Here is a 19441-nt window from a genome sequence, read left to right as displayed (position 1 = left end):
GCAGCAGCTTACTATCAAACCTTGGAGTAGGTCGCAGGGCCTCTGTTGCCAGAAAAAATTCAAAAACATGAAAAAAATTGCGAACTTTTTGAAAAATTGCTTGAATTAGTAATATTAAAATCTTGAAGAACGTTCCATTACATCTAAAAACTATGCAGTACAAATTATCAAACCTTAGAGGAAGTTCCGTGGCCCTTGAGAGATACCTAAAAAATGACAATATTCAAAAAAACTTTAAAGCACAATAAGCAAAAAATTTTTGTAAAACATTGCACGTTTTACAAAAAATGCTAAAACTTGTAATATTAAAAAGTTGAAAACTAATCCATGACGAACGAAAAATTTTCAGTAACTTATTATCAAACCCTAAAGGAGGTTTTATGAGCCTTGAGGCTCAAAAATCTGAATAATGACTATAAATGTCAAAAAATTGGAAATGGCAAAAAATATAAAAAATATGCAATAATTCGTGATGTTAAAATCTTACAAGACATTCCACTTATTCAAAAAATTATTCAGTAACCTATTTTCAAAGCCTATTCAGTAACCTATTTTCATTTTTTGAGCCTGTTAGGTCATTTATGATAAGAAATATTTCAAATATAACGCATTGATAATGAGGATCAGAGATGCTGACATTACGCTACATAACAGCAGCTGAAGTGCGGCATCAACAAAAAGAGAGAGAGAGTGTGTGTGAGATAAAGAGATAAAACGTGAGCGAGAAAAATATGGAAAGGAACCCCAACCCAAAGAGAGAGAAGGAGACAGGAATATCTTCCATGATTAGATTCGACACTGCAACTTCTAGTTTGTTAACCTCGTTAATAAAAAAAATCATATCGAAAATAACTGAAAAAGGCAGAATTAACAAAAAAACTTTTCAACTTTGCAATAAAAAAATTGAAAACTAATTTTTAAAAAACATTAAAAAAATTCAAAACTAATTCAAGACATTAATGTCTTACGAACCAATTCATTGTCTCAACAGACTATCCGGTATCCCTGTTTCAAGCCTGAAATAGTTTTACAGGCTAAAAAAGATCCATACAATTGGAACATAAAAATTTTCCAAAAAATGAAAAGTTATCCAAAAAATACTAAAACTGGAGTCATAAAAATGTTGATCACGATCCTATAAACCATGTAGCAGCTTACAATCAAACCTTGGAGTAGGTCGCAGGGCCTCTGTTGCCGGAAAAAATTCAAAAACATGAAAAAAATTGGAAACTTTTTGAAAAATTGCTTGAATTAGTGATATTAAAATCTTGAAGAACGTTCCATTACATCTAAAAACCATGCAGTACAAATTATCAAACCTTAGAGGAAGTTCCGTGGCCCTTGAGAGATACCTAAAAAATGACAATAATCAAAAAAATTTTAAAGCACAATATTCAAAAAATTTTTGTAAAACATTGCACGTTTAACAAAAAAAAATGCTATAACTTGTAATATTAAAAAGTTGAAAACTAATCCATGACCAACGAAAAATTTTCAGTAACTTATTATCAAACCATAAAGGAGGTTTTATGAGCCTTGAGGCTCAAAAATCTGAATAATGACTATCAATGTCAAAAAATTGGAAATGGCAAAAAATATAAAAAATATGCAATAATTCGTGATGTTAAAATCTTACAAGACATTCCACTTATTCAAAAAATTATTCAGTAACCTATTTTCAAAGCCTATTCAGTAACCTATTTTCATTTTTTGAGCCTGTTAGGCCATTTATGATAAGAAGTATTTCAAATATAACGCATTGATAATGAGGATCAGAGATGCTGACATTACGCTACATAACAGCAGCTGAAGTGCGGCATCAACAAAAAGAGAGAGAGAGAGAGTGTGTGTGAGATAAAGAGATAAAACGTGAACGAGAAAAATATGGAAAGGAACCCCAACCCAAAGAGAGAGAAGGAGACAGGAATATCTTCCATGATTAGATTCGACACTGCAACTTCTAGTTTGTTAACCTCGTTAATAAAAAAAATCATATCGAAAATAACTGAAAAAGGCAGAATTAAAAAAAAAACTTTTCAACTTTGCAATAAAAAAATTGAAAACTAATTTTTAAAAAACATTAAAAAAATTCAAAACTAATTCAAGACATTAATGTCTTACGAACCAATTCATTGTCTCAAGAGACTATCCGGTATCCCTGTTTCAAGCCTGAAATAGTTTTACAGGCTCAAAAAGATCCATACAATTGGAACATAAAAATTTTCCAAAAAAATGAAAATTTATCCAAAAAATACTAAAACTGGAGTCATAAAAATGTTGATCACGATCCTATTAACTCTATAAACCATGTAGCAGCTTACAATCAAACCTTGGAGTAGGTCGCAGGGCCTCTGTTGCCGGAAAAAATTCAAAAACATGAAAAAAATTGCGAACTTTTTGAAAAATTGCTTGAATTAGTGATATTAAAATCTTGAAGAACGTTCCATTACATCTAAAAACCATGCAGTACAAATTATCAAACCTTAGAGAAGTTCCGTGGCCCTTGAGAGATACCTAAAAAATGACAATAATCAAAAAAATTTTAAAGCACAAAATTCAAAAAATTTTTGTAAAACATTGCACGTTTTACAAAAAAAAAATGCTATAACTTGTAATATTAAAAAGTTGAAAACTAATCCATGAACAACGAAAAATTTTCAGTAACTGATTATCAAACCATAAAGGAGGTTTTATGAGCCTTGAGGCTCAAAAATCTGAATAATGACTATCAATGTCAAAAAATTGGAAATGGCAAAAAATATAAAAAATATGCAATAATTCGTGATGTTAAAATCTTACAAGACATTCCACTTATTCAAAAAATTATTCAGTAACCTATTTTCAAAGCCTATTCAGTAACCTATTTTCATTTTTTGAGCCTGTTAGGCCATTTATGATAAGAAGTATTTCAAATATAACGCATTGATAATGAGGATCAGAGATGCTGACATTACGCTACATAACAGCAGCTGAAGTGCGGCATCAACAAAAAGAGAGAGAGAGAGTGTGTGTGAGATAAAGAGATAAAACGTGAACGAGAAAAATATGGAAAGGAACCCCAACCCAAAGAGAGAGAAGGAGACAGGAATATCTTCCATGATTAGATTCGACACTGCAACTTCTAGTTTGTTAACCTCGTTAATAAAAAAAATCATATCGAAAATAACTGAAAAAGGCAGAATTAAAAAAAAAACTTTTCAACTTTGCAATAAAAAAATTGAAAACTAATTTTTAAAAAACATTAAAAAAATTCAAAACTAATTCAAGACATTAATGTCTTACGAACCAATTCATTGTCTCAAGAGACTATCCGGTATCCCTGTTTCAAGCCTGAAATAGTTTTACAGGCTCAAAAAGATCCATACAATTGGAACATAAAAATTTTCCAAAAAAATGAAAATTTATCCAAAAAATACTAAAACTGGAGTCATAAAAATGTTGATCACGATCCTATTAACTCTATAAACCATGTAGCAGCTTACAATCAAACCTTGGAGTAGGTCGCAGGGCCTCTGTTGCCGGAAAAAATTCAAAAACATGAAAAAAATTGCGAACTTTTTGAAAAATTGCTTGAATTAGTGATATTAAAATCTTGAAGAACGTTCCATTACATCTAAAAACCATGCAGTACAAATTATCAAACCTTAGAGAAGTTCCGTGGCCCTTGAGAGATACCTAAAAAATGACAATAATCAAAAAAATTTTAAAGCACAAAATTCAAAAAATTTTTGTAAAACATTGCACGTTTTACAAAAAAAAATGCTATAACTTGTAATATTAAAAAGTTGAAAACTAATCCATGAACAACGAAAAATTTTCAGTAACTGATTATCAAACCCTAAAGGAGGTTTTATGAGCCTTGAGGCTCAAAAATCTGAATAATGACTATAAATGTCAAAAAATTGGAAATTGCAAAAAATATAAAAAATACAATAATTCGTGATGTTAAAATTTTACAAGACAATCCGTTTATTCAAGAAATTATTCAGTTAGCTATATTCAAACCCTAGAGGAGGTTCCTTGGCTCTTGGGGCTGAAAAATTCTAAATAACTACAAAAAACTTCAAAAAACTCGAAAAGAGCAAGTTTTATCAAAAAATTTATAAAAATTGTGACATTAAAAAGTTGACAACCTAATCCATGGCCCTCAAAAAATTTGTCAGTAACTTATTATCGAAGTTCTTAGCATGATTCCTGGCCCCTGGGTCTTGAAAGACCTGAATAAAGAAAAACAATATCAAAAAATTTGCACGTTTTGTCAAAAAATTGCTAAAATTAGTAATGTTAAAATGTTGAAACCATTCCATTACAAATAGAAACAATGCAGTAGACTATTATCGAACCCTAGAGGAGGTTCTTTCACACCTAGGGCTGATAAAAATCAAAAAAATGTCCAAAATTTTCAAAAAGCTTGAAAAAAAATGCAAAATAGTAAAAACCTGCGTTTTTAGCAAGCAGTTGTTCGTCAGTAGCTAGCCACGGAAGGCGATGGGGGAGGGTGGGTCACCGGGGGTTGATTGGATGGGCATCACTGGGGTGGGGGCATTAACGCGGTGGGGGGTCAACAGTGGGGGTGTCTTCAACCTCTAAGAACCGCCCTTCACACCATGAGTAAAAGTATAAGTCTCCGAAACAGTTTGAGCAGAAACAGAGCTGCAATGCTCTAAGAGCACCTAATGACCGCTGGGCGCTACCTGTTTACCCCGTTTTTGAGGACAAAAAGTGAAAAGCGTCAGACGAAAAATCGGTCAAGCGAAAAATCGCATAAAAAAGACCGACAGGACTAATATAATTGCTACAAACTTCGTTTGAGAGCAATTAAAAACAAGCACGACAAAAATTAGATCTATTCTTTAAAGACACGGTCAAAATCAAAAAACGACTTCTGAGAGCTCATGTCAATAATTAAATTCCCTTGTTTCTCATTATCAACCGATGAAACCTGCCATTAATGAGGTTAAATGATAAGACAGACATCAATAAGTACAATAAATACTTACAAAATTCAAAAACTCACTAATGGTTCTTTAAAACGACTTTAAATAAAAAAGCTTCTTTAGAAACGAATGAAAACGGTCAATAATGAGGCAAAGATATAAGATAAAAAAGTAAGACAAAAAGAAATTCTATATTTCTTGAAAACAATCGATAAAAAGTCATAGAGGGCCTCAGCTTTGAACAGAAACGATTTATTCGACTAAAAAAAATCCTATTAGCAACCCATGAGGCCTGTTATTAACGAGAAGACAACAAAAAATGCAAAAGTCTAACAAAAAAATTCAAAAATTAACATAATTTTGGAGATAAGAAAACAAAAATAACTTATAAGAAGTCAAAAAACAACTTATAAGTTTTGAGGAAAAGTAGTGTCAAAGCCATGAAAACTAATAAGCTATCAACTTGGACCAATAACTGGGTTCTTTTCCGCCTCGTTATCAGCCAATGGCACCTGTCATTAATGATAATAAGTGATGACAACAGAAATAATTTTTGAAAGGAGGCAAAATCAAATATTCTTTAATGTTTTTTGACAAAAAAAGTGTTCAGGTCATAAAAAGTTTCAGCCACCCCTTGATGAATTCTAGCAATTTCAACTAGGCAACATTAGAACACATATGTATCATACTAAAAGCACACAAGGAAAAGAAACTCTGAAAACAGAAATAAAATTGATGCAAGTGGAATAAAAGTCCCTCTCAAAAACCGAAAATTTGTTCAAACACCAATTTCTGACACCACTTTAAGGGTAGTTTGAAAAAAAATCACGCCTTAAACCTACTCTATTTTTCGCTCCCTTTAGAACTTCAGCGTGACTAAAATTACCACTCTCATTCGACTTCTCACTGACGTGAAAAAGCCGAAAAAAGCGTTAACAGATCTTAAAAAAAAAGATGTAATAGGAGCTTTGGATTGTAATAGGAGCGCTATAATAGCCGACTGAGAAGCTGAGGCGGCTATTAATAATTAAAATTAAACTTGAAATCAAATTGAAACATTTCTGTAGTTTTCGCGTAACTCCCCAATTGTTAACAAAGAAGAAATAAGAGAAAAAGTGAGAATTAAGAAAAAAATGGTCAAAACTCATGAAAGAAAAAATTATCTACGGCAGATATGAATATATATATATATATATATATATATATATATACATGGCGAATAGAAAACTAGAATGTTATAAGGTTTTTATGGGTTCTTCATTGATTGCTATTGCTGCTGCTTTAATCGCTATAATTTTTTTTGGATAAATGACATAAAAAGACTGATTTTGTTCAATTAAATGCTTTCTTTCTACGGAAACAATGGATTTTCAACTGTGATGTTCAAACTCTCCCGAAGAACCAACTTGTATAATGTGAGAAAAAAGTAAAGATTTAAATATAAAATAAATGAGAACTAAATTCAGAGCTTTTTTACAGTGGATTTCAATCGTTTGCGCTTTCTTCTGGACAAATAAGGTGCTGCAGCCGCGGCGAGTTATTTGAAATTTTAGTTTATCTTTACATGTTCTACTACAGTTTTCGAACTCAATGGTTGTTCAGTTAACTCATATCCCCTCAACTCTGTTCACTTCTTTTGTGGTAACGTTGTTACCAATGGGGTGGACTTTGACAGTGTGATGTTAACTATCACCAATAAGAACTTTTTGTTATTTTTATTTTAATTCTGGTGGAAAATTTTTTCACTTAAAAGTTGAAGTCGCCCCTTTTTGTATTTTAGTGGGTGAATTTTTGGTGGAATTTTGTAGTTTGGAGGTAAACAAAAATATGGTTGTTTTGGCGCGGTTTTATGGTTGCTCAGGATATATTGCTCAAGAAAAAGTCGATACAAACAGGGGAGGCTCGTTAATGTGCGTTTGCACATTATGTTCCGACCCGCGCTCATTTTGGACTAAACCGTCTATTGACTCACATTTTTGACAAAGAGATAATCAAAAATATATGTTTGTTTGAAAAAATCGTTAAACACCCAAATAATAATTGAATTACATAATGCCAAGCCTCATTACAACGAGATCTGCCATTAAAAAAGACTACGAAAACAACAACAACAACAAAAGCAAAAACAAAAATTTCACGGCAAAAACTATATCTTAATTTAAAAGCACCTAGAAACAACGTCAAATTACAATCAGACAAAGCCCTAACTACACAAATATTCCTTTTCCTAACTACGCATCAGGTGAAATCTTTACTTAATGAGACCAGGTAACAAGTCGACAAAAAGAAGAAATAATGAGGCAAAACTCAAAAATTAATCAGCATTTTTAAACCAAACAATTTCAAAAATCGAAATAAAAACGAAATAATTATAGATAAACTTACTAAAAAGTTACAATAAGAGTTTTAAAGATTACTAACACTACTCTAAATAAACTGACTGCTTCGGGCAACATCATTCATTCAATCCTCAATGACAAGCTTATGGGACCGGTCAGCATTCTACGGCTCCCTAAAGAATAAAAAAGAAGCAAAAATAGCATTAAAAAAAATTGAGCGAGTAAAAAATGAACTTCTCATTAAAAACTTTTCTACTTTCAATTAATTTGTTAACAGCAATGGGGTTTTTCTTCTTAAGAACTTGACTCCAATAAATCAACAAACATGAACAAATACATTAAAACCACGAATTTTTTGAGAAAACCCGTAATATCAACATCATTAAATTCAACAGCTTTCAACGAAACTCATAAATACGCTAAGTTATGACCCGATGAGAAAACAAGGATGTCTTTCATTCAAATGTTATCAATAAGATATTACAATAAGTCATTGACTATGGAAACAACAACAAAGACAGGCAAAATTCAAAACTAAGTAGAAAAGTGCGAGAAATTATCGAAGCCACTTAAACCGTAAGTTTTTCTCTGAAAACTTTATTTATGATCCATTGAACATCAGCTCTTAGCCAATGCAACTATCATTATTACGATAACGTGTTGAGATTACAAAAGGAACCCAAAAAAAGATCCAAAAATTAAAAAAAATTATGATAACGTGTGCTTCGAAGTTATAACACCAACAATTTGAAGATAAAACCTCTAACTATATTAATTTTGGTTGAAAACAATAGGGGTGAATTCAATGCTGAGACTGACTGAGACTGACTCAGGAAAAACGAAAATAAGTTCAAGATCGTTTGTTTAAAAAAAAATACTTCGAAAAATTATTTTTAAACTTTTAACAGTCATTAAATTCAATAGCTTTCAACGGAAGTCAATAAACACGCTCAAATGAAGCGTATGCCTCAATTGGACGACAGGATTATTTTTCATGAATAGGTAATCAAAAAGACATCACAATAAAACTTATGACTATGGAAACAAAAACAAATACAGGCAAAGCTAAAAATTCAGTGCTAGAAGAAATTGTCGATTTCATTTAAACCATAAGTTTTTCTCTGAAAACTTTATATTCTCTAAGCCAATGAGAGTTATCAATCTCAGGATAATGCGATAAAATTTCAAGACGAACCAATAATAATAAAATTTCCAAAAAAAAAAACTTTTTAAATTTTTTTTAACTCTTGTGGCATTGAAGTCATATAACAAATAGTTAGAAAATAACCGCTAACCAGATTAATTTTGGTTGGAGTAGAAAGCTAGGGATTCCTTACATTACTGAGACTGACTTACAATTCAAGAAAAAAGTTTGATTGGTTGAAGTTAAAAAAATTTTCTCGAAAAATCATTTTTAAAGTCTTAACAGGCATTAGCTGTCCACTGAAAGCTCTAGATAGGTTCACTTAATTGTCATTACGAAACCTATTGCACCTTTAGTCAACGAAACTTTGCCATAGGACTTCAAAAACTTAGTAAAACCTCAAAAAGGTAATCAAAATTTCATTTAAAAAAAGAAAATTCAAGAATCGAAGCCAAAAAAAAACACAAGCGATTTCTTGAAGACAAATGTTTTGCTCATTTGGCTCCATTTGACTGTAAATCAGGTTTGTCTAACAGAACCTGGATATGCAAAGTGACTAGTCTCTAGGTGACGCAAGAAAACAAAAAATATGAAAAGATTTATAAAAAAAGCTCTCAAATAGAATTCAAAATTTTTTGATAGTAAACTTCCCTATGAGACCAGCACTAGTCTTTTTATCGCCTTTCGTCTATTAGGAACTCAAAATTGGTTTTTTGTGTCGTGAAATGTAATTTTGAATCAATATTTTTATTTTAAAAATGTCTTAATTTGAAGAAAAATTGAAGTGAACAAGATCATGTCAAATAGCACGTGTTCACACAAAATTTCAATCCTCGATAACTCCTCGAAAAAAAGAACTTACAAAAAAATCTTTTTAGTTTCGAATTCTACTCTGGACGAGCTTAATGATACCACTCACATTTCTCTACGATGAATATATATCGATCGGCCAACATTGTCTGAACAAAAAAAACCCATTTGAGTATACAGTTCCTCTCCCCACAAGTGGGGTCGGAACAAGAACCCAGCTACCGAAAAAGATACAGCTATAATTCTTAATCGCAAAAAAGTGGGGGTTCTGATGTACCTTTTAAACAACTCTTATGATCTGTAGCCGTTAAATAATAAACAAATGCATGCAAAAATAAGAAGATTCAACTATTTTTGAGAAACGTGATCATAACTAACAAAATCAATAGCAATAAACAAAAATTCTTAAATAAATTTAATTATGTCTAACTAGAGCCAATTGAGACCTGTTTCTAATCAGACTAGGGACAGAAAAATTGTTTGAATTGTTCGAGTCAAAAAGGAATTATTACAGAGCGCTTTAAAGCTGTAATTAACGAGACTAATCGCAAAAAAACAACAAAAAATGGGCTGAAACAAAAAAAACAATATTTTTCGAAAACAAGGGGAAAATGTTAGATATGAACAAACTTGAACAAAATATTCAAATTATAGCTCATTAGAAAACCTATATCCTAATCATTGGCGGAACTTTGCGACAGGACATCAAAAACAACTGCAAGAACAGCAAAACCCAAAATAGGTAACAGGTCGTATCAAAGTCGTGACAACTGTAGGATATGATTAAAAGATTCAAACTGACCAGCCGAAAAACTATCAAAAAGATTCGAAATGACCCGTTAGAGAGCCTAGAAACAAGTCAGGAATCAGAATTAAAAGAAGTACAAAAGCCGGCGAATTCCAAAAACGCGATTAGTTTGGTAAACTAAAGTCAAAATCAATAACATAACCGACTAACGTCGGGCTAATTGCTCTTAAACGACCGGCGAGCGGTTGGCTTCGTCAAGAGCTAGGCACAGTTTAGTGAGGCTAGCTTTAGCTTAATTGAAGGGGCGTAAGTGAGCGCAGCGGGTGACACCGGTGGGCTGATGGGGTGGCAACAGTGGGGGGGGGGGGGGCCTTCGCACCATAGGTATAGGTCTCCAAAACAAATTCTGTGAATCGCATACTTGAAGACTAGTGAGCTGAAAAGCTCTAAGAGCACTTAATGCCCAATGGACGCTACCTGTTAATCCCGCTTTGGAGGACGAAAGTCAGACCAAATGCTTTTTGAGGGGTTTTGAGCCTTTTTAAAAACAACTATGAATTAATAGAACACTTGTATCACCTTTTAAAAATATTCGGGCGGAAAACCAAAAGAAAAAAAGCGAAAACAGAAGTAACATTGCAGTACAAACAAAATCGCTCAAAAACCGGAAATCTGTTTAAACAACAATCTAAAAACAATTTTTAAAAAATGTTGCGCCTTAAGACTACACACTTTTCGCTCCTTTTACCACTCCAGCAGGACTATAATCACAACAAGACCAATTTGACTTCTCATTTGAAAAGAAAAATGAATGAAAAATTGTGAACACATCTAATAGAAGAGTGCAGTTGAATTGTAAAAAGGACCGTAATAAGAGCCGTCCGAGGCGGCGGCTATTCCGTTATATATTTTGGACATCAAAAAATATAGGAAAAAATTAGGAAAACCACAATAACGCAGTGCTAATAAATTTACAGCTTTGAAGCTAAAAAAAGTATAGCAATATAGCTACGCTCAGCTTACAACTCTAAAAATGCCAGTACCATAAAAAATTTCAGTATTGTGCTTCAATCTGAGACAACAAAAACAAAAAGAAGAAATCTAAGGGAAAACTGTATGTTTCAGTTCAAATTAAACTTCACAGCACTAACTTTCAAGAAGGTGAGCCTACATTTTGTTATAGGCCTACATTTTATTGGTTTCAGATTGAGTTAGACGTAATATGTGTTGGCGGAGAAGTGCGACGTAGTTCGAGTTAACTTCAAAACCCAATTAAAAGATGATGAATTTTGGTGTTTTACTGCAGACCTTATCTTCCACCCCTTCAGGTTATCGTCTACGACCTACTTTCTATATCCTTATCTGCTTTGCATTAACTTGTTAATGTTAAAAACTGTTAATGTTAAATGAAAACAAGTTAATGGAAACAAATTCATTGACTTTAGCTTATTTTTGACCGAATTTGAGCTCATCTCGTTGAACAGTTTAAGTATATGTTAGAACATAAATCTTAGTCATAAATAATTTCTTGACACTTGAGAAAAGTCAAAAATGATATGTTACTAGTGGGAGAGGAAGACTAATAAGACAAAGGCTTTGCAAAAACATTTACACTGCGTATGTACTAAGATTTAATAACAAACTAACTCACTAAGTTCAGCTGCCTGGAAATTTTAGTGCCTGACTACTTTTGTACCCCTGATTCTCTATTTATTTTAGTTCAAAAAAGCCAAAGCTTTAATCACTGGTGGCTTTCCAATAATTCATTGATAGACGACGCATTTGATTGGATCTTCCAGTTCTTAGTCATTGATTTTCGAACATTAGAGATTCGAACATTGATATGAGATTCTTCGAACAAGGCGTTTAGCCGCCATCTCCATATTAATCGCATGAACCCATAAGGCGGCTTGTTTTAGAGGCATCACTGAACAGCATGTTTTAATAGTACTACCGACGAGCACGATTAAGCGGTTGCCTAATTGGGGTTAATGACCGAAAAGTGTAATTAAAGGTCATTGACTGATTAATGATTCTAAAAGGTCATTGACCAAAAAATGTTACATAATGGTCATTGACCGAAAAGTGTTGCGAAAAAGTCATTGACCCAAAATGTCACTAGAGGTCGTTTCATCTACCGAAAAATGCTTTGAAAAAAAAGCCTGTTGCCGAAATTTTTTAAAGATAAAGACAATAATCGGTGTTTCAGAAAACAAGAACAATGGTGTCGAAAAATTATTGGCCGATTAGTTGTTCAGAAACAGGTCTGTGACCAAAAACTTCTTCAGAAAACCGTCTGCGACCAAAAAGCTGATACTAAAAAGGTAAATGATCGAAATTGTGTCAAAACAGAGGGTTTATGAATGAAAAATATCATTGTTTTTCGTAGATCATTGTCAAAAAAATTAATGATGAAAAAGGTTGTCTTGAAAATTTGTGAAGGAAAAGTCACTCACCGAAAACGTCAAGGATTAAAAAGTGGATATGGAAATTTGTTTTGCCAAAGTTTCTTAGTACGCAAGTTTTTTAATGCAGAAGAATTCAGTGAACAAAATTTGTGAAGTGAAACAGACCCAAAATGTGCCGATGCAATAACCAAAGTTAGGTGCCAAAAAATTATATACGACAAAACTGACGTCTTCAAAACTGACTTTTTCATAATAAGGGCTTTTACTTATAAATTATTGCATACATGATAGGTATATAATTTTTCTTTAATTTTTTTACGGGGAAAAACTTGTTGCAGGCATTAGCCAGCCCTTTAACTCAGTTCTGTTTGTTGAACTCGTAAAAGCATTCGCAAAGGCTTGCCAATGATTCCTTTTTATCAGCACATTCATCGTTTTGGGCTCATCCATCGTGTTCTCATTAGCATATTAATCCTTTTTGAGAACTGGAATTCATTGTCTCACCCAGGAGCTGTTTTCGCCTCTCTTTTGAATTGTTCTATTGTTCCTTCACTTCTGTTTCTTTCTATCCTAATTTTTTTTGTTGTGCGATCTTCTATTTCTGCTCTTCAATTGTTTTCTGTGATCTTTTTTGAACTAAAATTGTTTGCTTTTCCTTTGCGCTTGCTCACTATCTCGCTGTTCTTGTACTTTCTCTCTCGCTCTTTCTCTCTCTTTCTTGATTTTGGTTTCTTTTTTTGCTGTCCCATTTTCCTTCATTCTATCGCTTCCGTTTTTTCTTCCGTTCTTTTTCATGCTCACTTTCCTTTATCTTCCTCTCTCTCTCTCTCTCTCTCTCTCTCTTTTCTTTCGTTTCTCGGTTGTTTTCTAACTTCCTCTTTTTTTATTTGTCTGTTTTTAATTCAATTTTTTTGTTTCCTATCGTTTTTCTTACTATGAGTTCCTTGATGGTCTTATGGTTTCTGTTGCACGGTTTTCTTTCTGTTGCATTCTTTTCTTTCTGTTTTCTATCTCACAATTTTCCATTTTTCCTTCTCTTTTTCTCGTTAATCCCCCTTTTTTCGCTTTTCGCTGCCGTTGGCTTTCTCGCAGACTCGTTTTTTCTGTTTTTTTTCTGCTTTCAACCTTCTTTTGTTCTCTGTCTTTTGGGTGTTTTCGTATTTTTAAATCTATTTGCTCTCCGACTCATCATATATTTCTGCTGCTATCGATCTCTCTCTTTCTCTCCCTCTTTATACCTCATCCTATCTGTTTTGATTTTTTAATGCTTTATGAGAACGTCTATTACTCTTAACTCGCATAAAAGCTTTCTCTGACATATTTGGCTCTCTTCATTTTTTTGGTGTGTCCAAAGTAGTTTGCAAGCAAATTCATTGAAACGATCGTATGTACACCAGTTATTAGGAATAAGTTTTCAATGACACTATCAATTGTTAAAGTCTCAAGATAAGATGCCTTCAGATAGCCTTTAGGAACTTGCTAGTTTGATTTAAACAGATTTTCATAAGCAGTTTCTGTTCAGTATGAGATCCTCATATGATTGGCAGCAATGGTCAAATTCATATATGATACCGTTGGATTACCAGGAAATGCAATACCATATTAGGGATAAGTAGACCCGAAATCCCTATCTAACCTTTTTCTGGTCAAATGAGCATCACATTTGGGGCAGTTTAGTCCTCTTTGAACATCTATATGGCTCTTATAGGATTAGTAGGAAGTAATACAAATCATATATGACTTACAGGATTACCAGGATTTTTATATCACCGGTAACCCGTGGATAATCTCGCATAAAAGGAAAGAACATGAATAGTAAAATTCGAGTAAATTTAATGGGTACTTGGCAGAGGGGTTTTTTTTATAGTTACCTGTTTTCTAGAAGGCCCGCCAGTGGAGAAGAACCCATATGAGAAGAGGCGAGGATACTGAAAAAAAGAATAGCCGATGTTACCGTTTTGCTTTACCTTACATCAGCTCCAATTAATTACTTTGCAGATGTTCATATCGAAGCAAATCAATGCAATTTGATTCATACATTTATAACTACCATCATGAAAAGGTAAAATTTAGTTATGTACCTTTTTCAAGAGGCTCCGGGTGGTAGAATATCTGGCAAAAATAGAGAATAAGCCGCCAAATATGATCATGAGGCATAAGCTGAATAGACTACCAATCACGGCATAGGGCTTGAAGCGAATCTAAATAGAACACTGTCAATTAAGTAGATAACTCATGGATAATTCAATAAATTAAAGCTCACAGGGTCACTTCTGTCTCGGAATGCAAAATATCGTTGCGTGCGGAGTACTACTGAGGCATCTGAGCCCAGAAAAGGCACACAGTAGCCAAGCTTGGGGTCTTTGAAATAGGCACCTCTGAAAACAAACAATTTTCGCCACAACATTTGGGACTGCAAGTGAACCCACTGATCAATATCTGCTTTTCTCTGCTATTAAGGAAACATACACGGCAGATAACTGAAAAATGGCCTCCATTGATTCCCATAACACCTATTGGGATTGAAGGAACAAAAACAATGATACAAATTGATTGCTGTACATTTTAAAAGACCAAACGATTTTTCTTGGATTTTGTAGTTATGCATACTCCTGTTTCTTAATGAAAGGATGCAGGGGCTAGCACCAATGCCCAAACGCATCAGAGATGTTAACTAAGACTTACAAGAACATATCTAAAAATGAGCTATATGGGATTTTAACGTTTCCATTTTGATTTCGTTTCTCAATTCTGATTCTGTTCCCTTTAGATTGCTTTGCCGAGGAACTACTGTTTAAAAGTACTGAGTAGATTGAGCGAAGTATGAAACTATCCTAGAGAAATCAAAGATTTCAAGCAAAATGTTGAATAAGCTGTGAACTATGTTAAAGCAAAACAAATTCATGTTCGATGAAGTAAAAAACATTGCAGGACAAGTCCTGATACAATTCAAAAAATGTTCGTTAACTAAACAAAAACAAGACCTAGAATGGACAAAAATCGGATCTCGTGAAAAGAAGTTTTAAAAAAATCAAAAAGATATAGAATAAATAGCAAAAATCAAAGTCCAATTGCCGCATATGAGCGAAACACAATCGAGAAAGTAAGTTTTTTTATTCAAACTATGTTTTCTCACTTGAAATTGAAGTTAAAAAACTCACGCCGCAAAAACTCGCGGTTTTTCGCTCCACTTCCTGTTTCGGCGTGACCGAAATCACGTCTCCAATTTGACTTCAATAATCATGAAAATGTGTACGCATATCTTAAAAAAAGCACAGCCGGAAGAATTTCGCAAAACCAATAAAAGTAGAAAACTAACCACCCCCACTATATGCACTTCCAACATAGTTATAAACATCCTGAAATAACAACAGGAAAAAATGAAGAAAGTAATTAACAAAAACTAACTCAGGATCTGATAAAATTTGCTTTAAGGTGCTACTACAAAACAGCTACTGTCAACAGACCTTGTAACACAGGTAGTTTGCATTTAACAAATACCATTGAAAAAAACGATCGAGACATCTAACAAAATCGGTAAACTAACTGAAAACCGCCAAAACGAAAGGAGATGACGAGGGACAAAATCAAAAACAATATTACCTAGAAAAACCTCTACAGAATGATAAAACGCAACTTTCAAAAGATTATTTGTCGGAAAATTTTTATTACATCTTCTGCTAGATCATTTACCCACACAATAGTTTGCAGAGAAATATTTCATAACTGAAAAAAAACAAAGTTTAAAGAACTTTTTAAAGGAAATTTGTATTTAAGTATGTTATCTAGCTATTCAATGACTTCCCAATAATTATTCAGCAAAATTTTTCGACTAAATTTTCTGCTAGATCATTCACGCATCCAATAATCGGCAGATTGCTTTTAAACATTGAAAAAAAAATGAAAAAACTGAAAATTTAGAAAAGGGTATGAATTTTTTCAATAAAGAAAACCATGTCTAGCTTTTGAGTGTCCCTTTATAGTAGCAACACCTAGAACAAAACTCTCAATTGGAAACTGAGAAAAAAACGAAGAAACTAAAAAATAAGGAAAAACGAAGCAAAGAGTTAGAAGCAAAAAGTCAGAGGAAATGGGCAAAAAAATTGAGAAACAGACAAAAAGCGTTAATAATTAGTCAATTTTACTTACAAAAACAACTCAAATGAAATATCCGTCAAATTAAAAAAACCACCAAAAATGTCCGAAAAACCTATTTCAACTACGAAGCTCCCCAAAAGCTACAAAAATTGGAGAAGACAGGAACTGCTAAAAAAGCTAAAAAGATGGCAAAATGGTAAAAAAAAGCTAAAAATTAAATTTTAAAGAGTAATATTTGATTCAGAAGGTCAAAAAATTCTAGACCCATTTTTACTAGTATAACGCAAAAACATCCTTGACTGTGAAAAAGTTGAAGTAAATGTTCAAAAAATGTCGTGGTCGATAACACAAGTCAAAGAACTCATTAATTTGAATTTTAAACTGTTATTGGAACTGAAAATAAACAAAAATTACCTCGTATTTATAGTACTTATCTATGCGAAAACATACAGAGAAAATTTAGGTTAGCTAAAAATATTTTACATGATTGACATGCGAATAGATTTTAGTTCCGAATCCCGGGGGTGATTTTCTATTTTCATCAACATTTCACGAGAATCATATATGGCCTAGGTAAAATTGAGTTCATTAGTTGAAGGTCAGTGGATTTTAGAATCAGGTTTCTGTTGGTGGGAGAATTTACTTCTGAAATATGATTGATGGGTCAATGAGATAATGATAGCGCCAAGACAGAATTAGAATTGAGTTTAGTTTTGTGGCCATTACTTATTGACAAAGTTCGTCAGGTAAGTTCTTCTTTCGTTCTTTGAAACCTTAAAAAAAACTCCCTCTTTTTTTAAGCGAGTTGCGGATATAGGTTCTCCAAATCTGTCCGGCTTTTTTCTGTTTCTTGTTGATGTTCGTGAAGGCTCGGGTGGTCCAGCTTGTTGGAGCTCTGCAGATGATGTGGCTGCAGAAGCTTCATTTTGATGTGAAGTTTCCACATCTGTGTTCTGAAGTTGTGGTTCTGATTCAGATATGCTCTCCTCCACGGATGGTTCAGTTTTCACATTGTCCTCGTCTAGGCTCGCAATCCGGTTGTCGCTCACCAGAATAGTCCAAGTTGAGTTTTCGGGCTGTATGAAAGATGTGTTCAAGCCCTTCCTGATGATGATGGTAACAGGAACTATCTTCGTCTTCTCATTGGCCTTGAATAGAATGGGTTCGCACAAGTCGAAATCTGCTAATGCTGAGAGTCTCACTGTGTCCCAACACAAGATCATTTTGAGTTTTGAACCTCGTCTTTGAAATGTTGCGATGTGTCATCAGTTCCCTTTGCAGGAATGCTCCAAATGACAGATTAAGGTTGGGACACCACGCTTGAAGTGCCCGATTTACTGTCTGAACTACTCTTTCAGTGAATCCATTAGCTCTTGGATGATAGACAGGTGATTCCATTTACTTAACTCCCAGTGATTCACATCACTGTTTAAGTTCACCACTTACAAATTCAGCACCATCATCCGATACTAAAATTTTTGGTATTCCAAATTTTGCAATGATTTGACTAAGATATACATTAACTGTTTCTGATGTTCTATTTCCGGCGGGGAAAGCTACTATCCAGCCAGAACCCGCGTCAACAATTACAAAGATATTGCCATGGTCCTTAACATAACCCCAGACTATGTGGAGCCATTACCAGACGTCGGCTTCTGGCCACTTTAAGGTTGTTTTTCCCAGGCTAGGCCTGTTCATTTGACAATTCTTGCATTTACTAACAGAATTTTGAACGTCTTGGGTAATGCCAGGCCACCAGGCTATCATTCTAACTGATGCCACAGTTGCACTCTTCCCTGGATGTGTCTCATGCGGTTTTTCCAAAACCAAGTGTCGTAGTTTTGGTGGCATGAAAGGAACAACACCTCGTAAGAAGATTCCATTGCGTATAGTCAGTGCATCTTTGTGTTGTTCGAGTCCTTTTTCCGCCTCTGAACATTATTTCCAATTGCCGCTTTTGCTTCGTTTCATTATATCCAGGAAGAGTCTGTTTGTTCCAAGTTCGGTTTTAATTTCTGCTTGGGTCACCAAATCACTCTGAGCGAAGTACATGTTACTGATTGCGAAGCACACTCGATCGTATTCTGATTCGTCTTGGTCAAAATCTATTCTGCTCAACTATGCGTGGGTTATCTGCTCTCCTGGTGTGTACATCAACTCATAGTCGAAGCCCAGTACAGCTATTGCACAACTTGTAACTCTAGCTGATGCTGTCTCCGGGATCTCCTCGTCTGGTGCAGAGATATTTGAGTGGGTTGTGGTCCGTTTGTAGGGTAAATCGTCTTCCAAGAAGGCAATGCTTCAATCTTGTGACCACAAACAGAATTGCCAGTGCTTCCCGCTCTATGTTTGAGTATTTTTGCTCCACTGGAGTCAACTTTTTTGATACATATATCACTGGATGTCCTTCTTGCGAAAGAACCCTGCCAATGGCTTTTTCAAACGATTCGAGTTTGATACGAGTTCCAATGGCTAGCCCGACAAACGATTCGAGTTGTTTGTTGTTAGTTGGGGCTTTTGCATTTTCTTAAATTTTTTCGATATGTTTGAGATCTGGTGGTATTCACTCTGAAATGGAATATCCCAAAAAGCTAACGCTATCGACTGGTTTTGAGTTACATTTTTCTCATTATTAGTAAAATTCTTCTCACGTGCTTAGGTCGAAGGTCTTTACCAGGTAGTCCAAAATTTTTTTTATCAAACTGCACAACTGCTAGTTGTTTTTGTGTGAGCCTGCTTCCGTTCCACTCAATTTCACAAGTAAGTGTTCCCCGGAGCGTTATCTGATTTTTTCATTTTTTTCATTTGGTTTTCGAAAGGTCTATTTGAAGTTGAACCCAACTTCTTCTTTCACGGTAAAAAACTTATTACCTGATGAAGCACTTGCAGAATCCATTGCTTGACTTCTGAACTGTAAGCTCTTAGTCATTTCAGTAACCGACATTGCTGGTTTAGCT

The 19441-nt window shown here is 33.9% G+C and overlaps 2 protein-coding genes across 3 annotated transcripts in view; both read right to left on the bottom strand.

The window, feature by feature from the left end:
* The window catches only part of LOC142334604 (saccharopine dehydrogenase-like oxidoreductase), an 81172-nt gene that overhangs the window by 19277 nt on the left and 42454 nt on the right, over window positions 1-19441 (bottom strand). Inside the window, exons 6-8 of the mRNA XM_075382768.1 lie at window positions 14650-14764; window positions 14468-14587; window positions 14258-14314 (exon numbers count right to left, since the gene is read on the bottom strand). Coding sequence (XP_075238883.1) covers window positions 14258-14314; window positions 14468-14587; window positions 14650-14764 — 292 coding nt within the window. The remainder of the gene's footprint in view (window positions 1-14257; window positions 14315-14467; window positions 14588-14649; window positions 14765-19441) is intronic.
* The window catches only part of LOC142334606 (delta(3,5)-Delta(2,4)-dienoyl-CoA isomerase, mitochondrial-like), a 440398-nt gene that overhangs the window by 380842 nt on the left and 40115 nt on the right, over window positions 1-19441 (bottom strand). The gene's annotated exons all lie outside the window — the stretch shown is intronic.

The sequence above is a fragment of the Convolutriloba macropyga genome, chromosome 2 (assembly GCF_964194025.1).
Source record: "Convolutriloba macropyga chromosome 2, txConMacr16.3, whole genome shotgun sequence".
NCBI classification, from domain to species: domain Eukaryota; kingdom Metazoa; phylum Xenacoelomorpha; order Acoela; family Convolutidae; genus Convolutriloba; species Convolutriloba macropyga.
This window is presented reverse-complemented; position numbering and strand designations above follow the sequence as displayed.